Here is an 18378-nt window from a genome sequence, read left to right on the forward strand (position 1 = left end):
CTTTTTTAAAGAATAAGGTCTATTTTTTGGCGGTTTGAGTGAAAACATAAATTGTTGTGCAACCCTGAGCATAGAATAAGTTTGCTGGCTGTCTGCTGAGAACCTTAAACTTCTCACAAAACATCTGCCTTCTAAAGGCAGATTACATTTTGAGGCTAGGAAAAGAGAGAGCTTTGAAAACCTCAAATACTGGGAACAACTGGCCAGAGTTCCAACATCTACTGGCTTTAAATCTTAGCTTTGTAAGCAACCTCGGGTAGTGGGCTGCCAGTGCAAAGGATGGTGTTCAAGTGAAGGTACACCTGTTCACTGACAGAGATGGGTATTAAGCAGCAAAGGTCTGGCAGGAGGGTTACACAAAGATAGTACTGTCTTTTCTGGAATGTTTTTTTCCCTTGTGAATTAGGAGTTAAGGATGAAAAAGTTTATTTCTAGCCACATTGCTGAAGAATAGTGTTTCCAGCAGCCTGAGCAAAAGAATGCTAGTGAAAGAGGAGGTGAGGGTGTTGGGTGACTTTCTACAGCTTGCCCTGAAAGTGTTCCCAGCCTGATACAACAGTGTAAGGGCCAATTGGTAGGTATGTGTGCTGTGGCTGCAGCAGTCAACTTTGGTATCTAGTTACTCTGGTTTTGGCGTTTTATGGATTTTATTTATCCCATTTGTTGTTCAAAAGAAGGAATTTCAGTGGGCAGAGAGACTACCATACGAAAATGATGAGCTCATTCTCTTAAGCTCCTTGGTTCCCAAACTTTTTGGGCTGCGGGCAGCTACTTTAACCTTCAATTTGTTTCTGGCTTACGGTTTGAGCTTTAAAGTGGTCTTGTGCTGCAGAACTGACACTGTGGCTTTATGAACCACAACTTGGGAACTGGTGTGGAGGATTGTGTACTCCTAGAGCAAAAGCCACTCTGACCAAAGTACTTCAATCCAAAGACACCAAGTATGTGGTCAAACTGTGCTGTGGTGGTGGTAGAGCAAACCTTGGACAAAGACAGAACAGGTGAGAGCTAGCAGGGACCTGTGCTTGCACCATCAGTGGCAGGACAAAAAAGACAAGTCCTTAACTCTGTTGGAGACAACGCGGAGTTCCATGGGCTTACTCTAGTTGTTTTCAGTAGGTAGGTGCAACAGACTGCTGGAAGTGCCAGATTTGGCTTGCAAAGGTGGAAACTGTTCCTGGAGACAGAACTCCCGTGGCCTCAGGCTACAGCTTTCTGGATATGGAGAATATTTTGAATAGTGCCAAATTTTAACACTGGACATTTCAAAACCAAAGTAGGGTTTAGATATTTTTTCTCTGCAATTCTACAGGGTGAAGTTTTTGTATTGCAGCCTTTTAAACTTCATCCTCTAAAAATTATAGATTGGATTATAATGTATTCCTATGACTTTCAAGAGACCTCAAGACTCCAGATAAATTAGAAAAAGCTGATATAAATAGTCATGCTTATTACTAAGCAAGGCACATGGTGTAGCACACAGCCAATGTTGTCTAAGCTTACAGACTTTCCTTTATGAAACAGATTTGCTGTTGTACATAGTTTTATTGTAGTTTATTCAATCTTAAAAATTAATACTCTTGCAAGTGCCCTTTATTTCATTCAGATCACAGCTTTCCCATGTGACTCAGGCAATGTAATGGTATTGTAAGTGTCCAGGCTTCCAGCAGTGTCCAAGTTAATAAGACTCTGTGATAGCTGCCACAATTTCCCAAGGATCGGTAGCAAAATGCTGCTGGCGTGAGATGTCAGCTGGAGAGAGATGAATTAAATCACAGGCTCTGTGGAAACCTCAGCAATCCGTCTGTATGCCTGCCTTTCTAGGGATTTAAACATGAGAGGGAATGTGGACGAGACAAAGATAAACTTCTTACAGCTTAGGCTATTTCTACTCATTATAATTTTAAGCATTTCCCAAGTTGTTTTTCAAAGGGCTTGAGTAATTGCTCCTCAAAGATTGAAGCATTCTTTGCATTATTTTTTTTAAATCGTAGGAATTATGGTTGAAATGGCTATGCTATCTGTGCTATAGATGTGCCCTAGAAAAACGTTGTGTCTGAAAGATCTTTCGTATGAAGACTGTTTTGGGTGAGATTATCTGAAACAAATACATGAATGACATGTTTGCCTGTTAGAGCATTCTAACATGAAATAGTTATGGAGAAAACCTTTGTTCTCCACTATTCCTTATTTAAGTAGTCACACTTCACACTGGTATTAGTCAAAATATATAGGAAACTATTGCAGAGTTAGTGCTAAACAATTCACCTGGGGACAAAATATGTCTGTATTGTGATAGAGATCAACGTTTTGGGCTTCAGCAGCACCATGGTCATAGGAGACCACAGTGCTTGTTCCCGAGGAAAGGAGATGAGTAGTGTGATCCAAAGAATCAAATATCCTCTTGACTTTTACCTTCAGAGAAAAGTCAAAACTGTGGTTCAAGTTCAAGTTACTCAGTTTACTCAGTTTTGTTAGAGAAGTCAATTCAGCCTGAAAAGTCAAACAGTTTTTAAGCAGCTGCAAACAAGTTGAACTGCTAGTACAGGCCTGTTCTACAGCCTCACTCTTATTAGTAATGAAGTGTAGAGGAAGATTAGTGCTGCCTTTATTGCTGCACACACACAGTCCATCACTTGGCCACTTTTTAAATTTGATCTTAATATTTCCCATTATAAAACATCTCTACATTTAAGAACTGGAGAAAAAAAAAATTGAATTAGGGCTTTGCATTCCAAATATCGCAGAATCACAGAATTGTGGGGTTTGAAAGGGACCTCTGGAGGTCATCAAGTCCAACCCCCTGCTAAAGCACATTCCCTTGAGCAGGTTCCACAGGAAAATGTCCAGGCAGGTTTTGAATACCACTAAAGAAAGAGACTCCACAGCCTCTCTGGACAACTTGTTTCAGTGCTGACACCCTCATCTTCATATGGAACTTCCTGTGTTCCAGTTTGTGCCCCATTGCTCCTTGTCCTGTTGCTGGGAACCACTAGAAAGAGCCTGGCCCCATCCACTTGACTCCCACACTTTAGATATATATGAGCATTGATAAGATCCCCTCACAGCCTTCTCTTCTCCAGGCTGAAGAGCCTCGGCTCTCAGCCTGTCCTTATAGAGGAGGTGTTCCATCCCTGGTATCTTTTTTGTGGCCCTTCTCTGGGTGCTCTCCAACAGGCCCATGTCTCTCCTGTGCTGAGGACTCCACATCTGGATGCAGTACTCCAGGTGAGGTCTCACCAGAGAGGGGCAGGATCACCTCCCTCACCTGCTGGCCACGCTCTTTGCAGTGCACCCCAGGATACCATTGGCCTTCTGGGCCACAAGAGCACACTGCTGCTTCATGGCCAATCTGTTGTCCACGAGTGGAAAATGCCAGATTAAAAAAAAAGTGGTCCTGAACAAAGTCACTTCAGGAAAGATGTCCAGTGTTGTAGGATTATTATTGTTTTCCCCATGGACCAAAAGCAGGAGCACGAGCTAATTCAGGATGCCCTTGACAGCACAGGTGGGGCCTGCAGCCTCCACCCTACTGCTGCCTGAGCATACCTGGCCTAGGGCCACTGCCAGCGGGGCCAAGCCAGGGGCCTCCCTGTGTCACTGGGTACATCATCACACATCTGCTGCTTTATTCTCAGCTTGACACAGGCTCGTGCCCCACTTTTGGAGGCTTAACTGTGCTAGTAGCAGAGCTGATTCAAGTTTTCCTGTGAATTAATTCTTAAGGTGGCTCTTAATCATAAACTAATTTATGCTGACCTGCTGTCTGTGACATAGATAAATGGTATAAATGGAAACTTATTGAAGTGGAAGTGATTTTTTCCATTAAGCTCTTGCTAGTGAGGGAAAAATAGGAGAAACTGGCGTCAGTGAATAGTGAGCTCGGGTTGTTTTCCTTTAGGCAGAGCTGACCCGCAGTCTGAGGGGATAATTCTTAGTTTATGCAATTAGATGCAGACTTGTCTCAATCATCCTGTTTAAGAAAACATGTACTTTCAGATCTGTATAAATTGCTACTCTGCTTTTATTGTGTAACCTGTATGCTGTGCCACCCGTCCCTGCCTAAGGTGGAAGACAGTGATGCCCTGGGTCATTTCCCTACAACTCTGCAGGCTACATCCCCATGTCCCCAAGCTGCTGATGTCCCCTGAAGGCAGTACGGCAATTCCTATGGCAAATAAATGTTTCCTGTAGTGAACATGCATTTCATGTGAACATCTCCTGAAAGTCACCTGACCTTATATGTCAGTGATCACTGCTTCAGTGTACAAGTCAGACATGAGAGCTTATAAACAGGAGTGAGACTGACTTTTTTACATGGGCAAGGACAAGGGGGAACAGTTTTAAACTAAAAGGAGAGATTTAGATTAGATATTAGAAGGACATTTTTCTCCCAGAGGGTGGTGATGCAGTGGCAAAGGCTGCCCAGAGAAGCTGTGGATGCCTCATCCCTGGAGTGTTCAGGGCCAGGTTGGATGGGGCTCTGGGCAGCCTGAGCTGCTGCGTGGCAGCCCTGCCCATGGCGGGGGGTTGGGGCTGGGTGGGCTTTAAGGGCCATTCCAGCCCAAGCAGTTCTATAAGTCTATGATCCTGTGCTTCTATGATTTATGATAAGGAAGCTTCCAGGGCACTTTGAAGTATGAGAGATTTGTATGCATTGCTTCCAAGAATCTTCTGAGCTCTGGTTTGAAAACCTTTGCTTTCATAAACAATTTTTGTCTCAGATGTGAATTTCAGATCTCCTTTTTCATCTGCAGAGTGCTATATATAAAACATCACAGATCTGAGGGTAGCAAGTCTCCAGACAGGTCTCATGGTTGTAGGTGACAGAGAGCTCAAAGCAAAGTGGTAATTTCTATTTTCCAGTTTCTTCAGTATACCTGACTCAGCTAATCCATACCTCATTACAGAAGTAGATGTTGAGCAGCAATTGCTTGTAATACTTTGACTGAAAAGGTAGCATGTGAAAAAGCTACTAGTCACAGAGTGTTTTAAAGCCGGGTCAGGCATTTCCCATTGAAGAATTAGCTCTTATTCATTAAGATTCATTGATTTGACACTGTCCTACATGACATCCTGGTCACCAGGATAGCGTCCTTCCAGTACCTTCAGAAAAGCTGGGGAGGGACTCCTTATAAGTGCCGGTAGTGACAGGTTGAGGGGAAATGGCTTTAAACTGAAAGAGGGTAGATTTAGACTAGATATTAGGAACAAATTCTTTACTGTGATGCCGGTGAGACACTGGGACAGGTTGCCCAGTGAGGTTGTGGATGCCCCTCCCTGGAAGCATTCAAGGCCAGGCTGGATGGGGCTGTGAGCAACCTGGTCTAGAGGGAGGTGTCCCTGCCTGTAGCAGAGGGGCTGAAACTGGATGGTTTTAAAGGTCCCTTCCAACCCAAACCATTCTATGATTCCATTATTTTTCCTTTTTTCTCTTTTTTGTTATTATTTTTTAAAACTTAGTTTTTAACTATTGCTTCGTTTTGATTTATTCCTTTCCATAAGGCACTCTTTGTGGATGTGTTTTATCATCTTCCAGGGTACGCACAAACTCGAGGGGTTGCAAAGTTGCAACTTTTATGTTGCAAGTTTTGCACATACAAGTTGTACTTGTATGTTCAAAACACTGTAGAGAAAAGGAAGCGGTGTCCAGCTAGCCCAGCTTTTCAAATACTTCCAAGTACTTGCAAATTGGATATAAAACAGAATGGCGAAAGGAGAAAAAATAGGAGGCATGGCCTATTTAGAAGATCCAGACTGGGACTTCAGCTCTGCTGTAGGCTTTGTGCTACCTCTGATAGGCTGCTGGAACGTAGTTGGAGGACTGCTGTGTTGTTGTTTTGTCAGGAAAACAGATGTAATGGAGCTAAAATAGTGTTGTACTGGTGACAGCAAGAATACAGTTTCTGGTTTGAATGGGTGTGTGTATATCCTCTTGCACATGTTTTATAATCAAATATTCTGTGATTGAGCATTTGTTGAGAAAGACCCAGGTGGAATTCTCTTCTATTTGATTATGGCATAAGATTTTAACCGGTTTTGAAAGAGTCGCCTTAACAAGAGAAGACTCAACTGTTCTGAGCAGAGTAACTGTGATTTCTCTTTCCCTTCTCAAAGGATATTTGTTTTGCTTTGCTGCAGCGTGGGAAGGATTTTTACATTTGAGACTTCCTCATACAGCAGGAGAAGCAATTTTTATGTTGAGCTTTTGAATTGCTCAGCATCTCAGAATTTCTATACCCAATCTGTAGAATGAAAGGAGTGAGATCACTTCTGGTTTGTTTTTTCAACCACTGCCTGGGTTTGAACTGCAAGTTCTTTGGGACAGATATTTCTGCATGCACAGTGTCTGTTGTAATATCATTCTGCTTAGTTGTTTGCCTTTTATTATATTATGAAGAATCAGCAAGTCTAAATATTTACCTCACGTTGCCCTCTGTCAGAAAAACATTTAGAGTGAGTTTATATTCAAATTCTGAAACAATTTCCAAACAAAACAGTGACCTATAATTACATAGGAATCTTTCTGGGCTTGCAGTTTAAGCACAGCACTGTAACTTGTGATCCCCATGAGTATTTCCACAACTTCTTAATGCTGAAATGTGGCACACACACAGCAGAGCTGCTGACCCGTGCTGGAGCGGGTCCGCACTGCAGTTTTTTTCCCTGCACAGGGAATTGAGATGCAGAGACTTGGCCGAGGGCCTCCAGCAGATGCTGCCAGAAGAAGGCATTGGATCCAGGCTCTTTGAACTCAACTCTGTTGCCCTCTTCTTCACACAGGAGGAAGGTTAAGTGTGAGAGACAGACCTGTGCCAAATCCTGCTAAGCAGCGGTTGAGAGGCAGTGGTTACAATAGAAGCCACAGGGGCCACTTGCCCTGGGATTACCCTCCTTGAGCAGTTTCTCTTGGAAGACATCCCTTGTATAAATGAGAGATTGAACATGAAGAACTTGTAGGCACTGCATTCTCCAGTGTTGTGTGTGCTGAAGAAGGTGTCCCAGAAGGGCAGGGTGAGGGAAGCAGGTATAGCTGCCAAAGGAAGAGAGAAAAATAGCCATAGAAGTAAGAGAGGAAGAAGGAATTGATTTTACACACCTCAGGAAATTGCCTTGATTTGAGCTTTTCCTCAACAAGTTTGTGACTCCTTGTGGGTAACACCCAGACAGTTTTTCTACTTTTCATATCTTTTCCGGATGTTTCCTGATGTCCGATGGATAGATGGGAAGCGGGGCTATTTTGTATGTTCTGCTCAACAAGCAGACCTTTCTCCAACCACACTTCCTGTGCTGTTGAGTACTATCTAACCTCCTGTTCTGGCTCTCAAGACTGGGTTAGGATCAGAGAACCATTTTCCTACCCAGGCTGACATGCATCCAATGGCAGGCAAAGCCTGGCTTGCAGTTGGAGGTTGCTATCGACATCTGATAGCGGTGGTGGGATAGGATCAGGAGACCCTTCCACCTTGACACAAACACACACCATCTGATTTTTCTTCCCACTTTCATTCTTTCCCTCCTTCCTTTTTTCTGTTCTGCTCTCCTTTTTCTGTCTCTGGTTTTGGAAAATGAATGAATCCCTTTATTTCCAGGTTGCCTTCCGTAACTACACAAGCTTCCCTCATGCGCCTTTAGATACAAGAATCTCAGTCAAAAAGGACTTTTTGCCTTGCAGGAAAACTTAAGTGTATCTAACCTTTTCCAGCTAGAACTTCCTTCTCTTCAGTGAAAATTTCTGGGTACCTAATTGCTTTTATTTGACAAGTTCTGCTAAATGGTAATGATTAGCTTAATAATTTGGTCATCTTTTTTTTTTTTAATTTAAAAAAAACAACACCCACATTCCTCATAGCAAATTGTTAAAAGAAATCCTGCTTGTAAATTTGTTAAATATTATTAGTACCATCAAAAAAAAAAAAAAAAAAAAAAGGCACAAATTTCCAGAGCTGAATGCCCTTATTCAAAAAAATGCTTGCAACCATGCCATGAAGATCTGTCCTTTCACATGACCATGCAGGTCAGAACAGACCTTAAAGTCATCTTATGCCTATTAAAACACGCTATTTTCTGTATTAATTTTAACAACTTTCAGAGTTATGGAATGTGTACAAAATATCATAATTCCTGAGACATCAGCAGATGCTGTAAGTTATTTTTGTATAAACTCTCCACAACAAGACCGCCAATAGTCATGAATAATTACATGCTATTTCAAAGGGAGAGATTCCTAAATGACTGATCTGCAGCTAGGGGTGGTTTTGAGGTGTAACCTTGAGACTGACTTCTATGTATGAAAATGGTTTTGAAGACTGAATGACTAGCTATTAGCAGGACAAGATGAAAACTGTTTTTGCCCTGCCAGCTGACCTGCAGATTAGAGGCTGGTTTTCTGCAGAGAGGTGCTAGCAGGAAGGAGAAAGGATTATGCAATTTGTTGTTTTAATTTACATATTTATTCAAATGCATCTTCCCAGCGACCTCCTAAAGGCAGAGCAGTGTCAGATAACAGCACTTTGCCTGTCACTGATGTCTGCCAGGAAGTCAGTCTGGCTTGTTCAGGAGCAGGAAGAGCCAGGCTGGGATCCTGTCCCCACGAAAGCAGTCAGTGGGGCTGTAGGAAAATAGGAAGAACTCTTTTTGTGATAGCACAGAGCAGTGTTCCTGTCTTTAGCCAATGGTGTTAAATGAGACATGCTGCTTCTTCATGATTATTTAATGCTTCTAAGGAGCTAGGTGTACTTTTGCACTCTTAAAAATTTAGGGAGAGTTGTTAATGCAGAAGATGCTGTAATACAGAGCAGAAGCAATCACCTGGTTTCACAGTCTTTAACAGCTTACAAGACCTAAGCGTCTTTACTTGCTTCTGAATGGGTCATTTGCAGTCTAAGTTTTGCCATAAGGATGGCTATCTCTTTAATACAAATGTGCCAATTTATTTATTTTATAATTTACTATGTTCTCAATTCAGTTCCCTCATTTATATTAAGTAGATAGTGGAATTACATCTTGCTAGCTGACTATTTGAAAAATAATCTGCTCTTATCCAAAAGCTGAAATATAAAATATTCTGGTGGCTCAGTTTGACCAAATTAAATTTCAATTTAAAAGATAGCACACAGTGGTCGTACTTGCACCACGACACTACAAAGCAATAAACTACTGAATTAAACACAAATTTGGGAAAACAATACAATGTAAAATGCTAGCTATATAGAATGTGTTAAGAACTGAATTTCCCTTGGTCTTCTCTTTGGATTTCTTTTTGAAACAGTCCTTTTCTATACCTGGGGACTATAAGCTTCTGCTGGAGTGTAAGCAGAGTGAGTCTCTTGGAAAGTACACTCAGCCTCGGTAGAAGCAGTGAGTGCAGCAGAAGCAGGTGGGCAAGAACAAGTGAGAAAACCTCACTGCAGTGTTTCCTTGAAGCTCACTTCCTTTCTTCTCCTTTTTTCTTGTAAAATGTATGCCTTTTATAGAATCAGAATATTGTTAAGCTGTACTTTAGAGAGAATTTTTGGTATCTTTTTAATAAATGAATTTAATGATGGAATAGATCTAGATAAGATATGAATATTTATGTTCAGCAGTTTCTTCCTGGGGGTAATGAGTTTTGATGAATTAAGTAATGCTTTAGGCTTTTAAATACTTCAGTACTGTCTTATTTTCAAAAGAGCATCTTACCATATAGATACAGTTTCTGTGTTGTCACTTCTGTCCTTGTGAACCAAGGGAAGGCAGGAAGGTAATCCAGTGTCTCTCTTTTTCCCCCTACCTAGATTACCAGCGCCTGATGACGGTGGCAGAGGGGATCACGACGCTGCTGTTCCCATTTCAGTGGCAGCACGTGTATGTCCCCATCCTTCCTGCCTCCCTCCTGCATTTTCTGGATGCTCCGGTTCCCTACCTGATGGGGCTGCAGTCCAAGGAGGGAACTGACCGCTCCAAGCTGGAGTTGCCACAGGAGGTAGGCCTTTGCACTTGGGGCGCTGCTCAGAAGCACTTAACTGGTGTTTGTGTGAATCCCTGCTGGAAAATACCAGGCTTTGTGCTAGGAATTGTCTCTGGTACTTGTGAAGACTCTTTCCATAGAAGCTCTGTTTTCCAACAGGAGAGAAATGGAGGGGAGAAATTCTCCACAGCCCTTCATAGAGTCATAGAATCTCCCAAGTTGGAAGGGACCCACAATGACCACCGAGTCCAGCTCCACGCAGGACTACCCAAAATCAAACCCTAAGCTTGAGAGTGGTGTCCAAATGTTTCTTGAACTGCGGCAGCTTGGGGCCATGCCCACTGCCCTGGGCAGACTGCTCCATGCCCACCATCCTCTGGTGAAGAGCGTTTTCCTAACACCCAGCTGACCTTCCCCGACACAGCTCCATACCATTCCTTTGTGTACTTCTGAATTTAGCAGGTGCAGCTAATTATGACTTCTAAATTCTTCTACTTCTTGCTGTGACACTTGAAGTTTCTCTACTGTACCTACATCACACACTGCACCATGTTTTTGTATTGTTTGTTTGTGTCACAGTCCTATTGGCCCAGAGCTAAGGAGCATTTCATTTGGGGATGGTCTTTATGAAACTGGATCTTGCGTACAACAGCTAGAAGTAATAATGTTGTCCCTGTCACCCTTTCACCAAGCATGTCCTCTTTTGCATCCGCAAGGACACCCACCTTGTCCTACCTACACGTGAACCCATGCATTCCAGACTGGGTCAAGGTCTACTACCAGACCAGCTTCCTGGCCTCAAGTCAACCAAACCTGCATTAGTACTGTGCTCATGAACCACAAAGAACGTCACTCTAGCAATGGTCTTTTGGAATAAGATCTTCCTGTCTACCACTCTTTCTCCAGAGAAAAAAACACAAAGAAAGGAGAAGTTGTCCTCTGACTGTCAGTGTTGAGGTCACTGGTGGTAGAGAGTGAAATGGAGATTTTCCTACATGGAATTTGACCACAATGTTCAAAACTGCTTCTTGTTTTAATCTGGCCACTGATCACTCTCCACACTGCAGAGTCTATGGGATATTGCTAGCCTGCTCCGTCTTCCAGAGGGTGACTGCTTTAGGACCCATCTCTTGAGAAAGCTGTATCTTTTAACTTGGGTTTCTTCTTAAAATCAGTGAGAACACCAAGAGTAACATTCTGCACAGCTGCAACGTCTTGCGGCTTCAGCACTGCAGCACCAAACTTTGTGCAGGGACCTCTCCTGGAAGCAGGAGTTTGCAGTAGGCGCTCCTACTGAGTGGGCAGTGGGAGCATCAGCAAAGGAGGATGTGTAAGAGGGTGAGCTTATGTGCGGAAGTTGATGGATAAACACAGAGCAAAGGTAATGTGGTTTCTAATAAATGTTTATTTCAGGTGTTAGGTGGAGGATTCTCAGCCTAGATGGCATGTAACAACACAAATCAGATCTTACCTCTTTGATGCAATGGCCCAATTATGTGAAATTCATACAGCCTTGGAAATGAAGCTGGTATCTAGCTATGCTTTTTAGTAAAACCATGTTAATGTTACATAATTACCGTATTAAGTTATTAGTCATATGCTTTTAGTTAGCAGATTAAGCTGTCATTTTCCTTAAATTAAAATTTTAATGTGATGGGCTTGTGGTACCACCGGAATAACAAATTGAATATTTCCAATGAGGGAACAGTAATTGGGGAGGGTGAAGAAGCACCCTGTTACAATGTTTAATAATTGGCTAAAAATTAACAGCCCAGCATTTATGGACATTGTAGGTGCAGTAAATGTGGGAGAGGGAAAGGAGACGTATTGAGCAGGGAAATCTTGAATGTCGAATTCCTCTAGACAATTAAAAAATAGTAATTCAACATGCAAGCCGCAGTGAAGCACTGTTTGCTTTAGCATTCCTTTATTGTTCAGGCCAGAGGCTGGCCTGTCAAGCTCTTGGTCTAAATATAGACCATTTGTATGTCAGAGATAAAAATTCTAACAACTGGCCATCGTGCTGTCTTAAGGTTACTAATCTCTCTGCATTAACTTTAATCATCAGATGTTTTTGAAGAGAGAAGTGACACCAATTCCCCGAGGGTTTTCTGAATCCAAATCTCATTTTTCAAATGTTGTAAATGATATGCAGAGCTGAAATTAAAAAGCCTTTGAAATGAAATATTGATGTAGATAAGAAGGCAGTCCCTGAGCTAAGGAACCGTACCGACACATCCACAACTCTTTAATGGCTGTGTAGTTAAGTAAAGCAAATTGTTTTGTATGACGGAATGCTTTTCTTTGTACAGTCCAAATTTTGTATGAAAAGCTAAGCTGAAGGGACGCTTCTACCAAATGAATCCTAATACCCTTTAAGTATTTATGCAAACTGCTATTAATGTCAAACACGTCCCTGAAATATGCAAAACATTGTAACCATGTTTGCTGTGGCATATATTGCCCTGTTGAAAATTGACTTTTTCAGAAAAGGAGGATGACAAATCCTTTCCATTCACAAAATCTGCAGGTTAGCTTGCAGTGTTTTGTGAGAAGCAGAGAGCAGACAACATGCCTTAGAGAAGCCAAAGGAGCTGTGGCAGTGGCCACCAACACAGACCTGCTCCTGCTGCCCCATGGGTGCCTGCAGCTTAGGGCCAGAGTGAAACCCATCAGAGCTTAGTTCCCTGAGAATCTGAGTCGCTTTAAGATCTTATTCAGCATGGTGTACTCAGTGAATTTCAGATGTAAGCCACAGTTGAGAAGATCAGTTACTGATTTTTGTTCTGCTGTTATTCCTAAGGGTGTACTTGCAATGTAATTAATTTTTATGTAGGGTGCTTCCCTCCCCCCGCTGACTGCTAGTATCTGCTCTGCTAGATTCATGTCTCCACTTAGCTTTAATCTTATGGGCTGAGATCCATCTCCATGCACAGAAAAGCTGTCTGAGAGCACTGTTTATATCTCAAGCAGAGCAGTTTCCAAGATTAAAAGCCAGAAGCAGAGAGATGGGAGGAGTGGGGAAATAGGACTTGGTCCCACTTGAACAAGGTGTAGTCAGCCATGATCCCAAAGGATTTAAGGATTTGCGTGGGAACCCTCTTGCGTAGCGCCACTTCTTCATCATCTTTCTCGCTTAAATCCTTGTTCCTCAGTAACTACAGAGGTTCCTGCAGAGGCTCCTGATAAAATGAACGCAGCCTTTGGATGCGGTGATTGACACAGCTAGTGGTTACACGAGCTGGGAAGTGGTGCTGCACATCCCAGCTGCTGCTGCACACCTAGCTGTGCTGGGAGGGGATGTGGAGGCTTTGCAGGAAGCTTAGGATCTGTGAATCCCAGGACAATGAACTGGGGAGGCTTTTCTCATTTATTAAATCACTGACATCCACTTGGCCAACTTTACTGAAGTCGCTCTTAGTGACTTCAGACACACTAAGACTCTTGCAAATATTTGTTCTTATCCTTTTGTCTGGACACATTCTAGTGAAATAGGGCTACTTAGAGAACCTAATTCAGTGCTGAGTATCTATTTTGAAACCCTTCTTCATATTTCAGGCAAACCTGTGCTTTGTGGACATCGATAACCATTTCATTGAGCTGCCGGAGGAGTTCCCCCAGTTTCCCAACAAGCTGGAGTTTATCCAGGAAATCTCCGAGGTCCTCCTGCAGTTTGGGATCCCACCGGAGGGCAACCTGCACTGCAGTGACAGTGCCACGAAACTCAAGAACCTGGTCCTTAGTGACTTGGTGAATGACAAAAAGAACGGGAACATCCCAGGCAATGCCCTCAACATGTACGAGCTGCTGAAAGGCAACGAAACCATCGCCCGCCTGCAAGCTCTCGCCAAGAGGACAGGCGTGACGATGGAGAAGATGACCATCACGGCTCCTCTTGCAGAAAAAGAGAAGGATATGAAGTTGCAGTGTGAGGAAGTGGAGCTGAGGGACTACAAACTGAACGTGCAGCTCCGTGAGGTGTTTGCCAACCGCTTCACACAACTATTTGCAGACTACGAGGCATTCGTCATCCAGGCTGCCCCCGATCTGGAGTCGTGGCTGACCAACAGGGAACAAATGCAGAACTTTGACAAAGTAAAGATAGCTCTATATTTATTTTTACACCTGAAAGTGCTTTTGGGAGGTGTGGGACAATAGCTATATTACGTATATGTAGACTAGATACTCTTTAATCCTCCCTTCTTTGTCTGACTCCCCGAGAGATTCATTTGCTTTGATTATACGGGACCAGGCCTTCTGCCAAAGTAACCGGTGTGGGTCCACTGAGCCAGTTAGAGCTGTCCTGGTGGGTACCAGCCCAGCAGATGTATTGCTGCCTGGCTAATGGGGCTGTCCTGTGGGTTTTCTGAACAGCAGCGATGGAAAGTGACTTTTTTTTTTTCCTTTTCCTTTTCTTTGCTGATAGGAGAGGCGCACACACAAGACAAATAGAGAATCCACTTTTCGATGTTTCTTGTTTCCTAATCTCACAGTAGGGCTTTTTGTTAGCATGTAGTCTTGTTCTGCAGAAGGTTATCGCGTCATTATGTCAGTAGAGTACTGTTATGGCTCCATTGTAGTGCATACACAAGAGTGAAAAGGAAGGTGAGATTAGAAACGGGGAAATAAGTAGACTGTGGGTTAGCAAGAGGAATGAGAAATGTTTGAGAGCTTGCACAATTATTATTTCTAAATGACTTTTCAAACTAGATAATGCTCTTAGCCATAAGCTTTTAAAGATACAAGTCCTACTCCGAGGAGAATGTCAGAGGGATAAATGGTAAGGAATAGACTAAATATTGATTTCAGTCAGCTTTTGACCATAAAAAAAAAAAGCTGCTATGTCTATTCTAGGTGTTGTTGGTACTTAGGTGTTGAGCAGTGTGGCACTCAGAAATAGGGGTTTGTTTATGCAGGCTCTGCTAGTACTTGTACAGTATAGTGGGCTTTTAAGGTGAGAGTTTTCAAAACTCAGAGATTTAGGCACACACTCAATTTTAATTGGAATTTCAAGAATAATTGCCCCATTTAATTTCACAAAAGAACATTAGCTGAATTGCACTGAGCACCTCTAAATGTACGTGGCACCTCTGTGAGCAAGCAGGGATGTGCAGACCAGAGACACACACGGGTTGCGTATGGCTCATACCTGTAGGCAATAGCCATCAGACTTCTTTGAAAGAGCTGGCAGCACAGGTACTCCTTCAGAAGCTCCATATTCCAATTACCTGAGCTGTCGCAAAGCTTCTTGTTCCTCACAGTTGTGACCAAAGGGGTGATGCATGAGACAGACTGCTTTCCAGCTGGATCCCATTCTCTCTGAGGGGTGTTTCTGTGGTGGGGAAGCCTTGCTCAAACCTCCCTGGTGGCTGCTGCACCAATTCACTGTAGGACAGCTCAATGTGTCAAGGCATGGTGTGAGTGTGGCACTAATGCTCTGCTCTCTATTTCAGGCTTCCTTCCTCTCGGACCAACCTGAGCCTTACCTCCCATTCCTATCGCACTTCATTGAGACACAGATGTTTGCAACCTTCATAGACAACAAGATAATCTCCCAGTGGGAAGAGAAGGACCCTTTTCTGAGAGTTTTTGACTCCCGAATTGAGAAAATAAGGCTATATAATGTAAGGGCCCCTGCACTGCGGACATCCAATTATCAGAAATGCAGCACTCTGAAGGAAGCAGGTACGTTCAGATGGCCTAATAAAATATTCAAAAATACAGTGTCAGCCACAAGGAGATACAGGTCCTCAGTCATCTGAGTGCTGAAGCTTGAGCTACCCGAGCAGTGCTCTTCAATGTCATTATTTCCATAGGCAAAATCTTCAGTGGGCTTTTACGTGCTAAGGACAGCAGAAGCCCCCATCTTTCCTTCAAGCCTCCTTGTGTATTTAACAATCCCAGCCAAGCCCCAGGGGGAAGCTCACTGCATCCCCTTCCAAGCAGCTCATGTCTGTCCATGGCAGGGCTTCCCCTTGCTGCACAAGTGGGACCAGTGCCAGCCACACTGAGCCTTGGCACTTGAGATGCTCACCCTATCTCCCCCTTTCCGTAAAAGGGATGATTTTTGACTTAGGCCATTTGACTAGAGCAGCAGGGGGTGTTGGGGACATAATCCTACGTGGCACATTTGGTAGCTCGTGCAGTAGATGTTCAGTGTTAGCAAACAAAGTGCTGTGTGCTGCTGTAGTCACAGGACACATTTTTCAAATTATACTCGAGTTTCTTACTGTGCAAGTCTTTATTTAATTTCCAAGTATAATGCAGAAAAATTATACTCTGTAATTCACTGGGACACAAATTAATGAACTGAGGCAAGCACATTTCTTTTGTTCTTTCTGTTCATTTTCTAATTTCTTGAGAACATCTTACTTGTTACAAATGTGACAGAAATAGAAAGAAATCCTATATCTGGTTAACCCTTTCTCTTTAAAAACAATCCTAATTTGCAGGTTGCCTGTCTATTCATCGTCTAGTTTTGGTAGACATTGTGGCACCGGAGCCTCATTTTCTGTCTCTTGAAACGCAGCAAGCTGATAGTAATGCCAGCTTTATTTCATATTTACCACTCACACACACAAGCCCAGCATCAGCACTCGTTTGTCTAACCCACTGTTTTTGAAACCCTCCAAACCCTCTGTCCCCCACTACCCAGTCCTTATCTCCAAAATAAAACCATGCAAAGAGACTTTTCTTAGGGGAGAAAAAAGCTCCTGAGTTTCTGATGATAATATGTGTAAATCTTATGACAGTTTCTTCTCAGTCACAGTTGTATAAAATAGGAAATGAGTTCTTTGTTGTTCTTGACAAATGGAAAATGGATTTAGCTTCCCCATCTTGCATTTATATTCACAGTCATGACGTGCTGAAAGAATGGCTCTGCCCATTAATGGATGGGCTGAGGGAGCTGAATACTGAAATTGTTAATTTGCTGCTGATCTCCCCCACTCGCCCCCTCTCCCATCTCGGTTAGAAGCACATCTGACACAGTGTTGAGAGGCTGATGGGTTTGATTTGCATTCTGTCAGAGAGCTGAGGTGAAACCCTCAGGCCACATCATGAGAAAACTCTGCTGGCCTCAGTGGGGTTTCCATAGAGCCCTCTCTGCCCTTGTCATAGCCTCTGGCCCATCCAAATATCTGCTCACCTCCCTTGCCCTGCTCACCTCTCAGGCCTTGCTATCTGTCCTGCTTTTTGAAAACCTGTCACCAGTACTAGGTCCTCCACTCTCAGGAGGAGGATAGCTTCTGTGCCAGGCATTTGTTAAATTTGGGTATCGCCCCAACGTGTCTGCCCTAGGAAGCATTTCTCAGGCAAAGAGAGGTGCCCAGCCCTTTCAGGGAGCTGCTCCTGACCCATCTGGCCCCAGCTGTCCGCACAAAGAGGCGCTGAGGCCAAACACCAAGCTGCAGGGAAGCTTGCACTGTCCTTGGAAGCAAGTAGTACATCCCATCCCCCAGCTCTACCAGCTAGTTTAACAGCTAACTTGTTTGTCTCAGCATCACTCGTGTGCAGTATGGAAACTAAAACCCAAATAACACAATGACACTTCTATAAGTAAAAGATTTCAGGGACTAAAATGAGTATTTAACTTCTAAGAGACTTACTCGGGATAAGAGCATGACAGCTTCTGTTGTAGTCTTCGGGTAGCTGGATAACGTGGTTGTTGACGTATGGGTGTAACTTGCAGCCCAGTCCATCGAGCAGCGGTTGATGAAGATTGACCACACGGCCATCCACCCGCATTTACTTGATATGAAGATTGGTCAAGGAAAATATGAACAAGGATTTTTTCCAAAGTTGCAATCAGATGTCTTAGCAACGGGACCTACCAATAACAAGTAAGCACACTTTTTATTTTCCGAACTTGAAAGCAGGTTTCTGTTCTGAAAGATCCATGTCAATAGACGGCAGTCCAAATTCTGGGTGGTTTTTGACCCGTTTAGTAAAGCCAGCTCAACTCTTTCCATTTCTGGTTTGTAGGTGCTGACTCTGAAGTTATAGCCATAGCTTGGGTTTTGCTAGAAAGTGTTGGCTCTGGTTTTATGAAGGTTTCTTAGTACTATTTTCTGTTCTAGTAGAAAGCACCATGTCTTCTCATACATATTTTTAGTTTTATTATTATCATAATAAATTTATAATTAGTTTTCTGTTTTGCACTGAAGAGGATAATTTGGAAACCCAAGCAATAATTCAGTTCATGAAAGAAATTTTGACATGCTGAATGAAATCAGTGTCCACTCTGTTCCTCTCTTTTCCTTTACCTGTTATTATCTGCCCCAAAGATGTTTATAGCTCTTTCAGTTTCCAAAGTGGAATAACCTGGAAAAAATAACTCAGTGAGGGTGGAGACTATGACGTTCTGCATCTGGATTACTCTTCTGAATCCAGCGAGGTTCTGTACTGTGATTTGATAAGAAGGCAGGGAG

General features: G+C 43.0%; 1 protein-coding gene across 2 annotated transcripts in view; it reads left to right on the forward strand.

Moving 5' to 3' along the window:
• The window catches only part of DENND5B (DENN domain containing 5B), a 113826-nt gene that overhangs the window by 62105 nt on the left and 33343 nt on the right, over window positions 1-18378 (forward strand). For both annotated transcript variants that reach the window (XM_021389162.1, XM_021389171.1), the window contains 4 exons: window positions 9777-9964; window positions 13508-14044; window positions 15403-15634; window positions 17640-17790. In XM_021389162.1, coding sequence (XP_021244837.1) covers window positions 9777-9964; window positions 13508-14044; window positions 15403-15634; window positions 17640-17790 — 1108 coding nt within the window. The remainder of the gene's footprint in view (window positions 1-9776; window positions 9965-13507; window positions 14045-15402; window positions 15635-17639; window positions 17791-18378) is intronic.

This window comes from Numida meleagris, chromosome 1 (genome assembly GCF_002078875.1).
Source record: "Numida meleagris isolate 19003 breed g44 Domestic line chromosome 1, NumMel1.0, whole genome shotgun sequence".
Lineage (NCBI taxonomy): Eukaryota > Metazoa > Chordata > Aves > Galliformes > Numididae > Numida > Numida meleagris.